Raw genomic sequence first — 18,239 nt, 5'->3', positions numbered from 1 at the left:
GATGGATTAATGATAGTGAATTTCTTCTTTTCTTCATCTTCTCTTTGATTTGTTAGAAGGAATTTCGATTTTAATGCTTATTGTTCAATTAACTTGGAAAAGAGATTGAATGCAAAATGGGTTTCATGGGAACCTTGGAAAAGGAAACATGAAACCATGCTAGAAATCCCTTCTCACACTTGAGTAGAATCTGTGTTTTGGTATTTGGATATGGTGACATACAATCCTCCCTCTACCTGGACCTATGATGATGTGTGGTATAATCAGGGACCAAGCATATCTCTCTTCATGAGCAATTTGACCAAGGAATTGGCTATTGATCAAGATCTGAGAGATTGAGTCACCAAGGGATTAGGGCTCAATCAATCATGATTGCCAAGAGGTCAATGAGTTGCATGATTTAAGATGATATGAGCTGGAATTAATCCAAAGAGACAATATCTCCTGATCTCAATGAATTCCCCCCATTCTTATCTCTCCCATTCTTTTATAGCTTTACTTACATTCTGCAAAATCCCATTCCCCTTTACATTCTTGTTATTTCCATTTCTGCATTTTATTATTTTTCTTTATTTCTTTTGCCATTTATGTTTCTGCCATTTATAATTCTGCACACACAACTTATTCTGTTAAGCTTGACTAATTCACCAATTGATTAAAATTTCTCAAATCTACTAATCTCTGTGGATACAATCCCACTCCACTGTGGGTTAATACTTGACAATAATTTTGGTTCACTTGCCAAGAGCGAATTCATCAATATTATTAGGGAAGGGTAGTGAATTCAGCTCATCAGTCCCTGACCCCTTTTTTTCTTATTTTTAGAGACCTAAAAATAGCCTAAAATCTTTCTAACACTACCTATAGCTTAGAAATAGCCACAAATGCAAAAATTACAAACATCTTTTTGGTGTTGACACTTTTCTAACTACTAACAAGCATAAATTGCATGTCAAGCAATCAACAATCACATTATTAAAACAAGCATATATAAAGACAAAATCTACCCACAATGGTAACTCTAATCACTTATTACACAAAGCTACAAGAATGTGGAAAGAGTATACCATGGTGGGGTGTCTCCCACCTAGCACTTTTAGTTAAAGTCCTTAAGTTGGACATTTGGGAAGCTCTTTGTTATGGTGGCTTATGCTTGTACTCATCCTTGAATCTCCAAGGATCTTTATTCCTTAATTGGTTGACAGAAATTCCAACCGTCTTCACCAAGCTTGGGCAAAGTTCTACCCAAGAGATGAGCTCCCATAGTTGGTCTTCATGCTTCGAACCGGGATCCCATATCTTATTTTCACACCCGCCTTTAAGTTGAGCATCATGATTCTTCCATCCGGGTGGTTGACACGTAGAATTCTCTTTGGCACACCAAAGTCTCTTCCTAGACCCATACAAAGTAGCATTCTTCCAATCATGGTTCCTATGTCTTGAAAACTTGACCTTAATGAGCCTAATACCACGATTTAAAACTATATCTACAACGATTTTGAACTTTTTAATCTTAAAAATATCTAAATTAGTTCTTAGTACTCATCACTTTATCGTCAGCTTTTTCATCAAGTGAAGCTTTAATTTCGTTATCCCAAAAATATTATCGTAAAATTTATAAATCGACCCCAAAATACGACGATACGTGTGGCGCGTAAATAAATTAAATGGGCACATATTTTATCATCGAATTTTCCATCAAAAAAATCCCATGTAAAACAATTTAACGGAACGTGCTAACATATTACCGTCGAATTCTTTTGCTGATAATTTGAATACATAGATGAACTCCGCTAGGGAGACAATGGAGAATCTTTACAATGTGTACAATGGGCTAGTTGTTTAGCCAATAAAAATAAATAGAGAAAACTAGTCCACGGATTACCCTAAACTCAAAAATCCCAATTCAGTTAATTTACAAAACCAACCATCCAACCCTAATTACAAACCCTTTTCACCCCAAATTCTCCTTCCTCCAAAATAGCACCCACCCTCGCCTTGTCCACTGAACATCTAACCCTCTTGGAGTGCATCTTCCACCTCAGTCAGCCCGCCTCTCTTGCATGCAAGTGTGGCCGTCGTCGGTAGCCAACATCTCAGACGGTCATATTCTTCTCGTCACGGGTCTCCCTGTCATCCACCAGCAGCATGCGTGGAGGCAGGACGTCGTCCTTCCCGTCACGCGTCCCTGGTGCACAGCTTGTCTCTTTCTTCTGCGCCGGTACGCACCCTGTTGATCGCATTCTGCCACTATCGTCCTAGTGTTGCACACCGTCGAACTTGTGGCCACTGAACTCGTCGCCGCCATTACTGCCACAAGACCCATCCCCAGCTATCGTCGACCTACTACCAGAGGGACACCAACACGCGGCCAGGCTTGGTCTTCCATTGCTGTTCGAACAAAACCCATTAACCCCATAATCCCCATCAGCGGTGCACTCCATCGGCGTTGCTTCATCCAAATGTTATTTGATGACTATGGTTTTACTCGTAACTATATGTGCTTGCAATGAATTTTGCTCAGTTACTTCATTATTCTGCAAATGAACACCATGGTTGAAATTTGAATGTATTGGAATGAATTGCACAAGTTGTTATTGATGGTTGCATTGGTTTCTATTCTAGCGCGTAAAATTTTACAGAATTTTGGTTTAATTAGAACAGTAGTTTTGGCTCGACGTTTGGTCGTTTGAATGCAATGTCACTTAAATTAGTTGACTTTAGTCAATCTTTATTTGACGTAAAATGGATGGTTATTTTACTATGTATCTGGAGGGTTGATTTTCATTATAGTGATTGCTATTTGTCTTTGCTATCTTGTTGGTATGTTTGAATCAGGTACTGTATGGATTTTGTGTATGTTGAACACTTCAGCACACATTTACCTGAGCAACATGGTGCTATTTTTTTGTTTTTAAATTCCTTAGAACGGTCACTGACACCTTTTAAAGTATTGCTTAAGTCAGCTTATGTCTATATGGTTCTCAACTTTGCTCTTTAAGTTCTCAAGAAGTGTCATCTTGCTGAAATTGTAAGGCAGGATCCAAGACTTCTTGATGCACTAGGTAAGACATTTTTTTAAATAAAATAAAAAGAATACATTACACCATTTAGGAGTATAACTGTGACAAGCCTTAAAGTATTTTTGTACTTATTATGTTTAGTTCTATCTATTTGACATTTGGTTAAATTTGTGCAATGTTACAGTGGTTGAGAATAGAGAAAATTGGAGTGTTGGACAAATGAAACTTGTTTGTCTTGCTAGGCTGCTATTGAAAAAGAGAAGGATTTTAGTTCTAGATGAAGCAACAACATCCATTGACACTGCAACACAATTTAATTCAAAAGACTATTAGAAATAAAACTAGTGAATGCACAGTGATTATTGTAGCACATAGAATTCCTACATTTATTGATAAAGGTACATGAACATTCATTATGCACCTCAAAATATGAGATCATAATATTAATGATAATCAAACTTAGGAAATCATATATCTCATAACATTAATGATGTTTACGGGGACAATCATGAAGTATGATAAACCAGATCAGTTGTTGCAAAACAATACTTCATCTTTCTCAAAGTTGGTTTGACAATTTTTGAAGAGATCATCCCACAAATAGTTGCCTAGAGAGGACAGAGAAACCACACTTATACATATTTGAAAGCTTAAACAGCAATTAACAAGGAGCTCAAGAAATGTCGGTTGATTATTTTACCAATTTCATGAAAGTTAATAAAGATTTCATATTCCGCAAGTTTAGACAATACTTTCTACCTAGTGTCCTTTTATGTTCATAATCCTAATCCCATACTTGTTCACTAATTCAATGAGACAAGTATATTTTAGTTTGTTAGTGACTGATTTTGGTTAATGACGAATTAACTACACATTTGTTACTTATTGCAGTGTCTCTTCTATTCATGAATGTTCTTAAAATGGGAATGCTCATGTTGAAAGAAAACGTATGCCACAATTATTCTAAGTCTATGAATGAGAAATTTAATATGCATATTAAAAATTGTGGTCAATTCATAATATGCTAGATGTTCATTATACTAGATATGCAATTATTTTCATTTTTAAGTAGATGTTTAGTTAATTGAATTAAATTTTAAGTAATTATAATTAAAATATTTTGGATGTTCAATTCAGTAGATATGTAGATGGTTATTTTTATTCTTAAGTGGATGTTTATTTGATTGGATTGGATTTAAGTAAATACAATTAAAATACGTCGGATGTTCAATTCACTAGGTGTGCGGCTGGTTATTTTTTACGTTAAAGTGGATGTTTATTTTATTAGACTGGATCTAACTAGAAAAGTGGATGTTTATTTTAGTTATAATAATGGTATTTTATTTGATTTGATAGATTCTGCATCCACTCCTCATATGAAATAATCATTCGCATACATAGTAAAATAAATATCTTTAGAAGATGAAAAATAAGTTTCTAAATTGAAGTTAGTATAAAATACTAGGATTATAAGAAAACTTAGAAAATTAGAGGAAGATTCGACTGGTGCTACTGTATTTGTAATACTGAAGAAGTAAGGAGAATAGTATCATCATGACCAAATAAATAAATAAATTTACAAAAAAACAAGGAGAATAGTAGCACTTTCTCTAATTCACCGATCATTGGCTCTTAAAAATTTTGCATCATGCAATATCACCTTACTCCCTGTTCCACCAAGTCTCATTTTTTTTGTTTCACTGATTATGCCATAATAATTAGAGTAATTAATTAATTATTGATCTGAATACTATATAATTTAATTATAGGACTACTAAGTACTAACCTCAACTCTTTTTATTTGAACACGTGTGTTTGAATCATACTCAAGGAAGAAAACAAAAATTCACATTGACCCATATATCTATAACCTGCTTATAATGTACTTTACAAGTTACAACAAAGAGGTAATATGTCATGTCCCTTCTAACACTGCACTTCACATAACACTTCAAAATCATATCACCAATGCATGCACTTAAGATAAAATAATTCATAATAATTTTTCAAAAATTTAGATCATATTAAAATATAACTTCTATAATTTATTATAAATTTACTATTATAAACTCATAGGAATAAATTAAATTTTTACACATCACATTCTATACTAGATGCAAATCTTTCTACTCAATCAAGAACTACTCCTAAAACTTTTTAACATTATCAATCTCAGAACTCCTCAGACAGCTTTCTAACAAACATATATACGTAATCTTGTAAACATTTTCAAGCTAGTTGAATGATTTAATACCAAATAACGTTGAGTATTTACAAGGAAGGCACAAAATTCATCTTGCCAAACCTACAACAGTATTTATTTCTACATTTGATTATGCAGCTGGTCTAGGTACTTTCATGTTGATGCTTTATTTTGTCAACTCTTTAAAAAAATTGTGGTGTAAACAATGATATAAGGAGTCAAGTATCAAAACTATTTGAGCAATAAGCAAACAAAACTAAAACTAAGCACTTTTTTTTTAATTAAAAGAAAAGGAAATAAAACTTAATTCTAGTGAAGAATGAAGATAGATAAATCTCTTCTACCACTTTCAAATAGTAATCAAGCTTAAAATCTGATAAATAAAATAGTGAAGACAGAAGACAAAAAAATTTTTTAGTAAAGCAAGCATTGCACAATATCCCATAATAAATCTACAATGATTTGAAAACAAAAATCATGTTCTCATCTTAAATAAAAGATCTTATAGTTAATAAATAATAACTGAAGTATCTTAAAGTACTAAGTAACATTAGATGTGTAAGTGTATCAAATACAAAGAAACAGACAGTTACTACATAATATAAAGACAGAATAAGCAAAAACAAAGCACTTAACCACATAAGAAAAGAAATATGCGAATCATGTGCATGCAGAATCCAGCAAATCAAGTAACAGAGTAATGGTATAAACCAGATAAACATTCACTTCTTGTATGAAATAACCATCCACATACATAGAAAAATAAATATCATCATTGGTTCTTCATTAACAACTAACAAATTGATCAAAATACCATCGTGCACCATGTTTAAATGGCTTAACTCAGATCCAAGTTCAATTCAACCAAAATTAAACAAAATCAAATCCAAACCACATAATAAAAGAAATCTGCGGAACATTTGCATGCAAAATTCAGCAAATCAAGTAATAGAGTAATGACATAAACCAGATAAACATCCACTTTTTACATAAAAATAACTACTGCATATAGTACTTAAACCCTAGATTCATACCCAATTTCAAATAAAGCTACATTATACTGAGTTATAACTATTTTTGGATTTCAAAAAGTTAATAACAATAACAAAATCAGAAATTGAACTTTTATATTTCGTCTATCTAACAATTCATAGCATTTACAGTAATTCAAATATGACATCAATCACATTAAACTGCCAAACCCAAAATTAAAAAACATTTGAACTCTAGGTGTCAAACAAATATACTCTATAGAATAGAATAATAGCTTTTATACTAACCTTCTGTAGTCTAAGAAGAAGACGAAGAAGACGTCAGAAGGTAAAACATTGTCGACTGAGGAAGAATTTTTCCGACTAACAGGTTTAGGATTGTGCGAATGACGCAACCTAAGCGACGATGATATTTGAACGTTCACGGTGCGTATAACGGCGTCTCTCGAAACTATGGGCGACGGGGGTTGCCGTGGGTGGCAGCACGACACCGATGAAAGAGGATGAGATTCGACGAGAAGCAATTTCAATTACATTTCTATAAAATAAACACTTTTAAACTAAAAATTTAAATACAAAACAATTTATTTATAAACTATTTTTAATATAATTATTTATTGTTCAAACTATTTTTTGGACCGAAATTTAATTAAGCTCTTTAGCCAAATTGACTATGGCTCTCCATACTTTCTCTACATAAATTTTGTGAAAGGCCTCCTCGTACTCCTGCTCCCCATTCTTCGAAACCTCTCTCTCTTCCCTCTCTCTTTCTCCTCTCGCCCTCTCCTCTGCCACCGTCTTCAGGAGCACCGTCACTGCCACACCACCAAATCGTTGTCGCGTCGCTACTGCCTTCCTCACTGTCGTGTACGTTGTTGTCTCCCAGAGGTTACGTTCTCTCACTGCCACAGGCCCCTGTTCTCTATGATCGCCATACTCCTCGTCCGCCGAGTCTCCTCGGTGTCACCTCCAGCTAGTGCGCCACCTTCAGGCTTCAGCTATCAGGTAACACTTAACCATAACCTAATCCTCTTTATTATTTTATTTTTATGTTTTATAAAAAACTAATTAATTCTAATCCATATTCTGCCACCGTACCCCATCGCCACTATGCCTCTACTACCACCACGGTCTAAGTTTCGTAATTTTTTTGTTTTTTTATATATTATATATAAATTTTATTAATTTTGTTTATTTAGTCATGCTAAAAAACATTTTTTATTTGTGTTTTTATTTTTCTCTTTTTGTTACATTATATTTTTGTTTAAGTTGTAGTTTTAGGGTTTATTTGAGTTTTAGATATTTACAAACTGATTAGGAATGTGGACATCTTTAATTTCATAAAGTTTTGATTATTTCAGATGAGGTAATTTATCAATATTAGTTCGTTAGGGTTTAATTAATTTTGAGATTGTGTTAATTTATCAATATTAGTTTGTCATTTAGGGTACTTTATAGAGTTGAAGTTAGGGTGTTTTATTTTTGTTAGTTTAGGTTAAGTTGGTTAATTTTGATTAGTTTAGTTTATTCATGTAAGTTAACTTAATTAATTCATGTTTTTTAAGTTGCTTCAATTAGTTTAGAAAATTTACTATTTTTTTATTAGAATTTTGTTTTTTTCTTTGAACATGGCTAGTTTGAATCATGGCTTGTTCGTGTTGTCCCTTTTCGTGGGTTGTTCATGCAGTACCGATATTGATTCTCAATCTCTAAACATATTAAATTGTTTAAGTTGTATGTCAGATTTAATTTTTCTAGGATAAAGTTTTAGAATATAAGTGGAGAAAGTTGTTTAGTGGTGGCTTCACAAAACCCTTAATTGTTGTAAAATTACGGAGTTATAAGGAGATGCGCAATAAAACGACTATAGAATTTGATGTTTGCTTCAATGGTTTCTTATTTTTATTTATAGTTGCAATTCTTTATTTTATGAAAATTGAGAATTCTAAATGGTGGAGGCCTCTGAATTAAGAGAAAACTTTGCCGATTTTTCGTTAAAACTGTTTAAAGATATGAATTGAATTATGCTCCTATTGTTGAATTTGTTTGGTTTGTGAAAGTTGAAATTACGTTTAGTGGAGGTCTCTAATTATAGGCGAAACTTTGCTGAAACTTCTAAAAACTTTAATAAGTTATGTTCATGGTTGAGTTCAAGGTTATTTGTGGCAAAATAATTCCAACCCATCATATGTGAATGTATGATAGGGAATTCAGTGGCGGAACCAGAAATTTCATAAGAGGGGGACCAATTAAATATAAAATATAACAAAAAATTAACAAAATATGATTTGTAGCATATATATCAAAAAAGTAATTATATTATATAAAAGTCAATGTTCAACTACATACTTTAAGATTTTGATATTTTTAAACTTGCTCGACGATGCTTCATGGAACTAAAATCATCAATTATCATCTCTGAAGTGAATTTTGAAGCAATTTCCTTTTCAATATATACAATCATACAATCTGCTAAAAATTCATCTTCCATCTTGTTTCGAAGCCTTGTTTTAATAATCTTCATAGCTGAAAAGGCCCGTTCAGTTGTTGCTGTTGTCACAGGAAGAGTCAAAACAAGACGAATTAATCTATCAATTAAAGGATATATATTTGATTTTCCTGTCTCTGTCAATTTTTGACACAATTCAGCAAGAGTAGACAAATTCTGAAAATCTGGAGCTTTAACCACATCAAGTTCATAATGTTGTAACTCATAATCCAATTGAATCTTTTCTTGCTCAGAAAAATCTAAAGAATAGAAATTCTTTACAAGATTGCATATGTTGCAAACACTGAATAACTTGAAAGCATCTTTAGGATCTAGAGATGTACTCAGTATGAGGAGCTCGGTTGCTTGCTCACTAAATCTACTATTTAGCTCTTTCAATTGAAAATCTATCACGCTAGTAAAAATGTCAACACGATAGTGGTGTTCAACAGTGACAACATCCTTTTTACGACGAGACCGAATTATGTCACTAAAAGAAGCACCCATATCAGGTATCTGAATAGCATGATCATTGCAGAAAGAACTAACTTTCTCCAAAAGTGCTCCCCAACTACTATCTCTTAACTGTTGAATCAATGACTTTGTACTAGAAACCAGATGCATAGCATTCAAAATGTCTTGAGATTTTTGTTGCAATGCTTGACAAAGTTTATCAGTGATTCCCATGATTTCTTTCATCATATGCAAAATGAAAACAAAATCAAATGATAATAAAGATTTAAGAGCATAAGTAGCATCACCACGTTGAGAATATGTAGATCCATTAGTAGCCAAATCTTCCAGAACTGAAGTTATTGCTCCAAACATACGTAAAAGGCTACAAATTGAGTTGAAGTGAGAGCTCCACCTAGTATCTCCTGATCTTTTTAATGTGCCAATTTGATTTGCTCCCCTTCCTGTTTCAATTTGATTAGTTGCAACTAAATGGAAAATTTCAGTTGCATAAGCAGATCGTAATTCATCATTGCGTTTGCAAGAGCACACAACATTGATAATATTACTCAAACTTAAAAAAAAAGCATGAACATCAACAACTTCTTTAGCCGCAGCAACAAGAGCTAGCTGTAATTGATGAGCAAATCTTTACAAGACTTAACAGCAATATTATGAGGAGAATTAAGAGATTTACCCACATGAGATAAAAATGCACAATCCTTTCCATTATTCACTTTTTTCCAATTGCGAAATCCTCCTGATGTGAATGGACTTGATTTTCTAGAAAATAAATAGCATGGAAGACAAAATGCAGCATCCACTTCTGGCGAATATTCTAGCCAAGAAAAACTCTTAAACCAATGAGCTTTGAAACGACGAGGATGACTTTCTAGACCAGAAAGAGGGTACTCATCCATAATAAATTGATATGGTCCAAACTTTATGTATGCTCTACGGATTTTATCTTGTTGATTGATAGGATAATTCCAAATTTGCGGACGCTTTCCGGGATCACGCATCAATGTATCAATATTAACTTGATCTATTTCAGTCCTTGCTATTTTGGAAGCAGGGGGTTGAATATCTTGCTCAACAAGTTATGTCACAGGTTGCTCAATAATATTTTGAACATTACTCAAAGAATCTGAAGCTGAATTTTGTTCATCATATATTCTCTCTTTTCACTTGAAAAATGAGTGAATTGTTTTCATCTTTGACATTTTTAACTTAACTTGAACTATCTAACAAAAAAAAAACAAAAATAATTGCATATATATTATTTTCTTTAAAAAAACGCTTTCCGGGATCACGCATCAATGTATCAATATTAACTTGATCTATTTCAGTCCTTGCTATTTTGGAAGCAGGGGTTGAATATCTTGCTCAACAAGTTGTGTCACAGGTTGTTCAATAATATTTTGAACATTACTCAAAGAATCTGAAGCTGAATTTTGTTCATCATATATTCTCTCTTTTCTCTTGAAAAATGAGTGAATTGTTTTCATCTTTGACATTTTTAACTTAACTTGAACTATCTAAAAAAAAAAACAAAAATAATTGCATATATATTATTTTCTTAAAAAAAATATTAAACCTATTGAGTAATAACAAATAATTTTAGAAACACAAATATATAATAACCAAAAATAAAGTTATTGATTTACCTGATTATTTTTTGTTCCAAGTCTCACAAAAAAATAATTCTATTGAGTTTTGTCCTCACTTCAATCTTTGAACACTGTCCATTATAAAAATAAATAAATTAATTATTTTAAATAAATAATGTAAATAATACTTGACATTGTCATTAACTTAAAAAAAATTGAAATATACCTCTTTGAATCTTTGTTGTGCATTCAATGGTTAATATTTTGTTGTTCACTTCTCTTCAATGGTTTTTCTTCATATGTCTTGTTTTGGTATGGAAAGAAAATTAAAATGAGAAGAGTAGAAGACCAAAAGTTTGGGAATCACTAAAAGAGAGAGAAAAGTGACGCTATGCCTATGATAGTTTGAAATAAATATTTGAAAAATGTACTAGGGTTACTTTAATTAATAGTATGGGCTTGGGCTAGTATAATAGAACCATTTTTATTAATTATTAGAATGGGCTATTTGTTAACAAGAGCAACAATAATTCAAATATCTAATACATAATGCAGTTTTTAGTTTTTTTAATTTATAAAATTTTGTAAGTTATATTTTTTTTAATATTATATATAAAAAAATTTAATATTATTAATTATTACTATTTACTATTTTTTTTAAAAAAATTTGGGGGGGACCATGGCCACCTTAGGTCCCCCCGTGGATCCGCCAGGGATAATGGTCAATGGGGGGAATAAAACGTAAGTTCTTTAAGGGGGTTGATTAGTTTGTTGAGTATGTGTTTAACATGGAATCGTTTAGGTCTTAAGGGGTATCTAAGTATCCGTGCTATAATTGTCAGCTGACTAAGTGGTTAGGGGCTTTGAATATAACTTTCACTTTTATCGGAATGGGTTCAAGGATAGAATTGAGTGAACTAAACACGAAGAAGTTGATGAGTAGAGAATCAATCGATCTGCACCGATGACCAATAGGTCAGAGGGTCAGTCAAAGAGGGTTGACTTGCTTAGAAAAGTGAACATGAAAGAGGTGAATTGGGAAGGTAACTAGGAGAGATACAATGAGATGTATTTGATGCTGCCGGTGTTAATGTTACCTAAAATGTTGAGGAAGAGCCTAATCGAAGGCGGCTAGATTTTATGATTTGTTAGTGTTTGCCTCACAAGTCACAACTACTGTTTGAGGGTTGCATTCACTTTAAGTTGTCTGCCTTTATTTAAATGATGGGTATTAAATCTGAGTGAAACTACACCCAAGCATCTTTTGATAAGTGGACTCCCTTTGTGTCGAACTAGTACCATCAAGAACTAGTACCCAAAACAACATACCATGAAGGGTTTTCTACTCGAGATGAGGTTGCAGCCATAGCCTTCGGATTGTGGAAAGAAAGTGGTGGTGGTAAATCACGATTCTGAGTTAGGCGGGCAAAGATTATTGTCAAGGATATTGAAATGATTGATCAAATCGAAAATAGCAACTGGAAGCAACATGGCCAAATTTGGCACAAATGCTATTCCAATTGCCACGTCATCCTCTTTAATTTCTACCTCCACGCCTATTCTTCTAGCATTTCCTCTTCCATAATAAGCAGCATTGTTGCCTCGACCATAGTTCATAAATGGTGAGGGATCAAAGGTGCGAGAATCAAGAACTGAAGTTTGTGAGAAATGAACTTGGACCATTGATGAGTCTGGCTTTTTAAAACGTACAATGATATTCTGGGGCCATTTAAACAGCTTCTATGTCTGGAATTATGTATTGAGGCTCTTTAGTTGTAAAATATGTGATGAATGATTGATATTCTTCATTCAAACTATCAAGAATGACATTTGTATACTATACTCTGTATATGTTAGAGGAGCTCTTATTGCTGCCAATGAATCCACCAGTTTCTTGATCTTTAAGTGATAATCTGACGTAGATCCGTCTTTCTTGGCACGTTTTAACTGGAGTTATAATTGTCTGACTCATGCTTTTGTTTGAGAGCCAAAGTATGTGTGAATTCAAAACCAAATTTGATATGCAAAGTGGCAGCCTATAACTTTGCACTTGGAGGCCACATTCATGGAAGTAAACAACCAAGATGTGACATTGCATTCATTTATGCATCACTACTTGTAGAGTTTTAATCCTGCTTCATCTTCAGGGGTGGCATATCTTGCAGGGACTTTTTCCTTATCAAGGTCGTTTTAGATAGAGTTCTTGACCACAAATTGTTAATGTTGTAAGATGTCTCAGGTGAAAATATTATCTTTTGTTAGTTTATCAACAAGTGGAATTGAGAATTGTTTGGGATTGATTGATTGTTACTCAATGACTACAGCATTATTTGTTGAAGTAGCAGTGCTCGAGTGTTCGGCCCATGGATCATAAAACTCTTGATACCATGCATATAGAAGGAATAGAAAGCGAAAGAGAATTGAGGAATTTCTATTGGAAAAAAGTAATTCTGTATTGATGAATTGATCTTAATATTACGCTGTCTTATATAGGCATCAGTGCACCTCTCATGTTCAAGAACTTACACAAGACTCTCTACAAAATTGACTTAACAACCCTTTATCCAATCTAACTAACTGTTGACCAAATCAACTAACTATTTCCTAATATAATAATACCTCTCGTATAAATTATTTACTTTGTGAAATTATTTAAACTCACAGTTAATGTTATTTTATATTATGTAGTATTTGTATAAAAAATAAAGTTATAACCCTCACTTGTCGACGCGTTTAATCTGCAATGCTTCATTTTCCCTTTAGAGCATAGGCGATCTAGAACTTCGTTAGCATCAGTTTACAATGGAATAGGTCAAAGGTTCCAAGTTCAAATAGATCAACGGTTATAAAAAGTGACATGTGAGTGGTCTGAACCTTGAATAATAGAGCATACACTAGGAGGAACCTTGTGGTAGGCATTCTTGTGGATTGGAATAGAAGTAATCTTCCAACTTTGGTCTCAAAGGAACAACTGATCTTGTTATTGGGCCTCCTCTTCTAGCATGAGCTAACTTAACAACTCTTGAAAACTCTTCCCAACTTATTGTCCCATTCCTATATTGATCTATTAGACGAACAAGTACATATCTATTTGGAATTATTGTGGTTTTGTACCCCAGGTACCTGCAAGATTAATGTAACATATATACGCCGAGCCAATTAGCTAGTTAGCACATGAGAAAATAATATAAATATAAATTCGGCATCATAAAAACTGTAATTGAGGTTTGCTCTTCGAATTTTCATTTCTCTGGTTACCTTTTTGTTCTCTCATGCTCCAATTTTTTAAATTGCAGTAATGATATTATGATTGCTTTCATGAAAAGTTATCTGCGGTTAAATTTTTTCTATATTAAATTGTATTGTGTGAATTCACCAAATATGATGGCTTTTGAAAAAAATTTTAAATACAGGATTATGTCAAATTCTAATGAAATCACTAATCATGATTTCAAAATTTTAAAACTTTTAACGTTTTTATGGTGAAAATCTCTGGATTTAAGATTTCTACAAAACACAAATCGCAATAATTGATTTCTCTAAAAAAGAATGGTCTCTAACGATTTCTATTTTAAAAATTATAAAAATTATATTAAAAGAAATTGTTGCAAGCAATTTCTTCTATACCATAATTTTGTATATCGCCTGTGCTGTGGCACTTTGATAGTAATCACCATTACCAGTCAAAAAAATAAAAAGCAATTCTTTGCGCTATATATAACAAATATGTTGCTTATATTTACCCTTGCTTCCAACATTGATCCCCACACAAACTTTTTTATCACTGAATGTGGTTAGATTTTCAACTAAGATTTAGTACAAGGTAGTAAGGTACAAGATAAATACCTAAAATACCTTTAAGTTAGGAATTTAGTATGGTATATTTGATTGTTATAGGTTACCTTCTGTGGCCTTCAACAACCTTATCCATGTTTCCACTATAAGTAGGCACAAAGATATCACTCTCAATGGAGACAATGTAATCCAGTGCTGCCATCTTATTTGAATGGTTATGGAAGGGCTCAAGGTCAGAAGGATCCAACAACGTTTCCTTTTTAATCTGTCTCCCACATGAAAAGCAGAAAATTATTAAGGGCGATTTATATTTTATCAAAGCATATGGTATATATATTTACCAGATTTGGAAAAGCTTCTCTCAAAGGTGCCATTCTTTTCTCCCCTCCATATATATCCCCAGCAGCTATAAAGATTTGCATTCTTGGGTTAATGCCCAATGCTTTCAATGTCAGAGCAGTTTCCTCTGGGGTCAAAGGGCATATGCCTATACTTCTCACCGAATTGGAGTCTATTTCCTTCACTTTCCACCAAGGGTATGCATACCTAAAAAAAAAAAAATTATGTACCTTTATTAATGACCTGCTATTTAATAGTTTAAATTTTGAGAGCTGATAATTTCATAATATGATATAAGAGGTAAAAAAACTGTATGAAAAAATTTAAAAGTAAAATTCTTATGTGCTTCTATGTATAATATGAGAAAATGTATTAAATACAAAATCATTTACATATTTAACTATATAGAAATAATAATCTAAAATTATTTTACTTAACTTAATATTTATAATTTTATATACATAATATTCATAATTATATACTTATTATATTTAGTAAAAAAATGTAGGAAATTAATTTTTAGTTATTTAACATTAATCAACTTTAAGATTTAGGATTATAATTTAGGATTTAGTATTAAGGATATATGATTTAGGGTCCAGACATATAAACAAAATAATTTTAAAAAAGTTGGCAAATGTTAGTTGAAAAAAATTGTTCTCTAATATTACTCATTTTAATATTGTCTAATTATTCTAGTAATAATTAAAAAATATAAAAAAAATAATTTTAGACTGTTTTGGACTATTATTTTCTAAATATTTTTGTTTTAAATAATAATTTAAACTTTTAACACTTTGACCTCATTGCTGTCAATTCTTCCATTTCTTTCTCGTTTAAACTTTGATAGCAGCCAGAGAATGCCAACATGTCCATCTCATATCTCAGGTGAAGCACCAAGAATGGACCATTTTGCCTCATAATCTTAACAATCTTCTTGCCAACCATCTCTATATCGGAACTGAATCGCAACGCTTTGTAATTCACGCGACACCGCAGCTTTTGAACCTCCAGTGGAATGCCGTTGTTCGCAAGCCTGGCATCAGTTTTCGTAAAATGTACTACTTGATGTTTTTTTATGCGAGGAAGAATCTGCATTATTAACACATTAGCATATAACATACATGACAAACCAATTCATCAAAAAATATATATATCAAAAATCATTTTTGTTCTTTATACTTATTAAAAATTATTATTTTGATTTTATCAACGCAGGTGGTTCAATTTTATTTAACCAACCCTAAATAAAATACAATTCTACACAAAATTGAAGATTCACTCTAGAAACAATGCTAGAACCTTCAATCAATAGGATCAAACATCATAGAACTTACTGTTTTATAATAATATGACATGTTAGACCAACTAACAGGGGGCATGGAATAGAGGTATCTTGATGCAATCCTTTTCTTCATCCCTTGAGGTAATTCCTTCACTATTTTGACCTCATCTCTCAAATACTCAATGAAATAATCTACATCGAATATGTCTTGGAACTGACTACAAAAATGAAAAGCAATCAAATAATTTCATCATAAATAATTCTTAAAAAAATTGCAAATTTGGTATCGTTATGTTTTGCACGCACACCTGCGGTCATTCCAAAAGGAGGTGTTGTCCAACTCTGGAACTACAAGAGTGACATTTAAGTACCTAGCAATGGCTACCATGTCACTTATCTGCATAGCACAGATATACATCATACATCAGCTATGTGATTTATATATGTATATGGTTAAAATAATCGAAAGATGCTCTGAATTTCAGTTTCTGATACTAACCCCGGCTCGCATTTGGTTCAATCCTCCATTGGATGAGACCATCAAATAACCATTGTTCTCATAAATCCCTGAACACCACCACACATTGAAGAATACAAAAAAAATAAATAATAATTAATCAGCTAGCTGCTATAATTTTGTAAACAGTTATGCTATTTGGACACAATACAATGTTTCGGTGTGTAGACCATAGATCTAGGAGAGTAATGTATAAATCACAAGGTAATTTATACATCTGTATGTTTCTTCCTATCAATTTAAATTGATGGGAGAAGTAGCATCATCATAATATTAAAATTTTTATAACAAAAAAATTTAAAATTAGATTTTTTTATTACCAAAACAAAAAAATTGCATAAACTAAACAAAGAGAGAAACGAAGAAAAATATTAAAAATATAATTATTCTTGTGTTTTTACTTGTTAACTTAAACTTTTGTAACTGCATTTCACCACAATTAATCACCTAATTGTTTAGTCATTTACATGAATCAGATATCCATTCTTTTTTACGTGAAGTTGATAGTCAAATCAATCAAATCATCTAACAGCTCTAAACTATCAACTTCACGTAAAGTCGATTACACCTGAGTTTTCACCTTCAAAAAATTATGTACAAATATGATTTTTCTCCGCATAAATGATAGATTCAAACCAAGAAAAGGAATCTTATATCGTACACTTACTTTCTGGAGCGCCAAAAATGCCGATATGAGAAGAGCGCAGCGATAGAATCTTTGGCTTCATTGTTTCACTAAGTGCAGTGAACTCCAACAAGATGGCACTTGTCAGCAACATCAACATGGAAATGGCCGCAATCGCCAATATTTTGAGCCGAAGTAGAGGGGACTGGGAACTTATTAAGGAATAACCCTTTAGATTCTCAGTTTTGTTCCATTCAACTATCAAGCATTTGATGAACCCTCCATTGTTATTCTTATTCATGATTTCTGCATAGTGAGGCTCTCCATGATCATCAACCTTGGCTTTATTATTATCCATAATATAATAATAATAATCTTTCTTTTTTAAAATAGATGAAAAAGGAAGCCCTCTAAGATCTCATTGTTTTAAAACTATATATTGGTTCTTGATTTTGGAAGTTCTAATGGTAGCACCTTAATTACCAGTTTGTAGATATAGCTATTTATTGTATATCCGCAAAAGCTAGTTTTGGAAGCTAGATGAAAACTTTTGGTAGCTTGGGTTTGTACGTAGTTCTATACTATATATATCTGGATGTTAAGAAGAGCATATATCACAATTTTCAAACATAATTATAGTCTTTATCTATGCATTTACTATTACGTACGTACTTATTAGTGGATAGGTTCCATTCACTAGTTCACACATGAATTTCATTTTTATATGTGCTTTTTATATATAAAATTTAATTTTGATACATTATCATTATAAAATAGTTTTATATATGTATCTAATAATTATGTAACATCATATTATATCAATAAAAATAATTACTTTTTATATTAACTGCATGAATGATCTTCTAAAATAATAAATATGATTATATAACTGTGTAAAACGTTTTACAC

At 32.2% G+C, this 18,239-nt stretch overlaps 2 protein-coding genes across 3 annotated transcripts; one reads left to right on the top strand and one right to left on the bottom strand.

The window, feature by feature from the left end:
• The first annotated feature begins 6,624 nt into the window (after positions 1–6,624).
• On the top strand, positions 6,625–12,909 carry LOC127747635 (uncharacterized). Its single transcript, XM_052261741.1, has 3 exons — positions 6,625–6,644; positions 6,881–7,223; positions 12,066–12,909. The coding sequence occupies exons 1-3, from the start codon at positions 6,625–6,627 to the stop codon at positions 12,183–12,185; spliced, it is 483 nt and encodes a 160-aa protein (XP_052117701.1). The 3' UTR covers positions 12,186–12,909.
• Positions 12,910–12,940: 31 nt separating this feature from the next.
• LOC107489612 (rhamnogalacturonan I rhamnosyltransferase 1-like) lies at positions 12,941–17,868 on the bottom strand. 2 transcript variants are annotated; one of them, XM_052261450.1, is made up of 8 exons: positions 17,367–17,868; positions 16,688–16,755; positions 16,497–16,585; positions 16,241–16,406; positions 15,706–15,995; positions 14,906–15,110; positions 14,672–14,829; positions 12,941–13,892 (listed from the first exon to the last, which is right to left on the bottom strand). In XM_052261450.1, the coding sequence occupies exons 1-8, from the start codon at positions 17,686–17,688 to the stop codon at positions 13,664–13,666; spliced, it is 1,527 nt and encodes a 508-aa protein (XP_052117410.1). In that variant the 5' UTR covers positions 17,689–17,868; the 3' UTR covers positions 12,941–13,663. The 2 variants fall into 2 exon arrangements, with proteins under 2 accessions (XP_052117410.1, XP_015965846.1); XM_016110360.3 differs by having other exon boundaries at positions 17,373–17,868.
• Positions 17,869–18,239: the final 371 nt, after the last annotated feature.

This window comes from Arachis duranensis, chromosome 5, assembly GCF_000817695.3.
Source record: "Arachis duranensis cultivar V14167 chromosome 5, aradu.V14167.gnm2.J7QH, whole genome shotgun sequence".
Classification (NCBI taxonomy): Eukaryota; Viridiplantae; Streptophyta; class Magnoliopsida; order Fabales; family Fabaceae; genus Arachis; species Arachis duranensis.
This window is presented reverse-complemented; position numbering and strand designations above follow the sequence as displayed.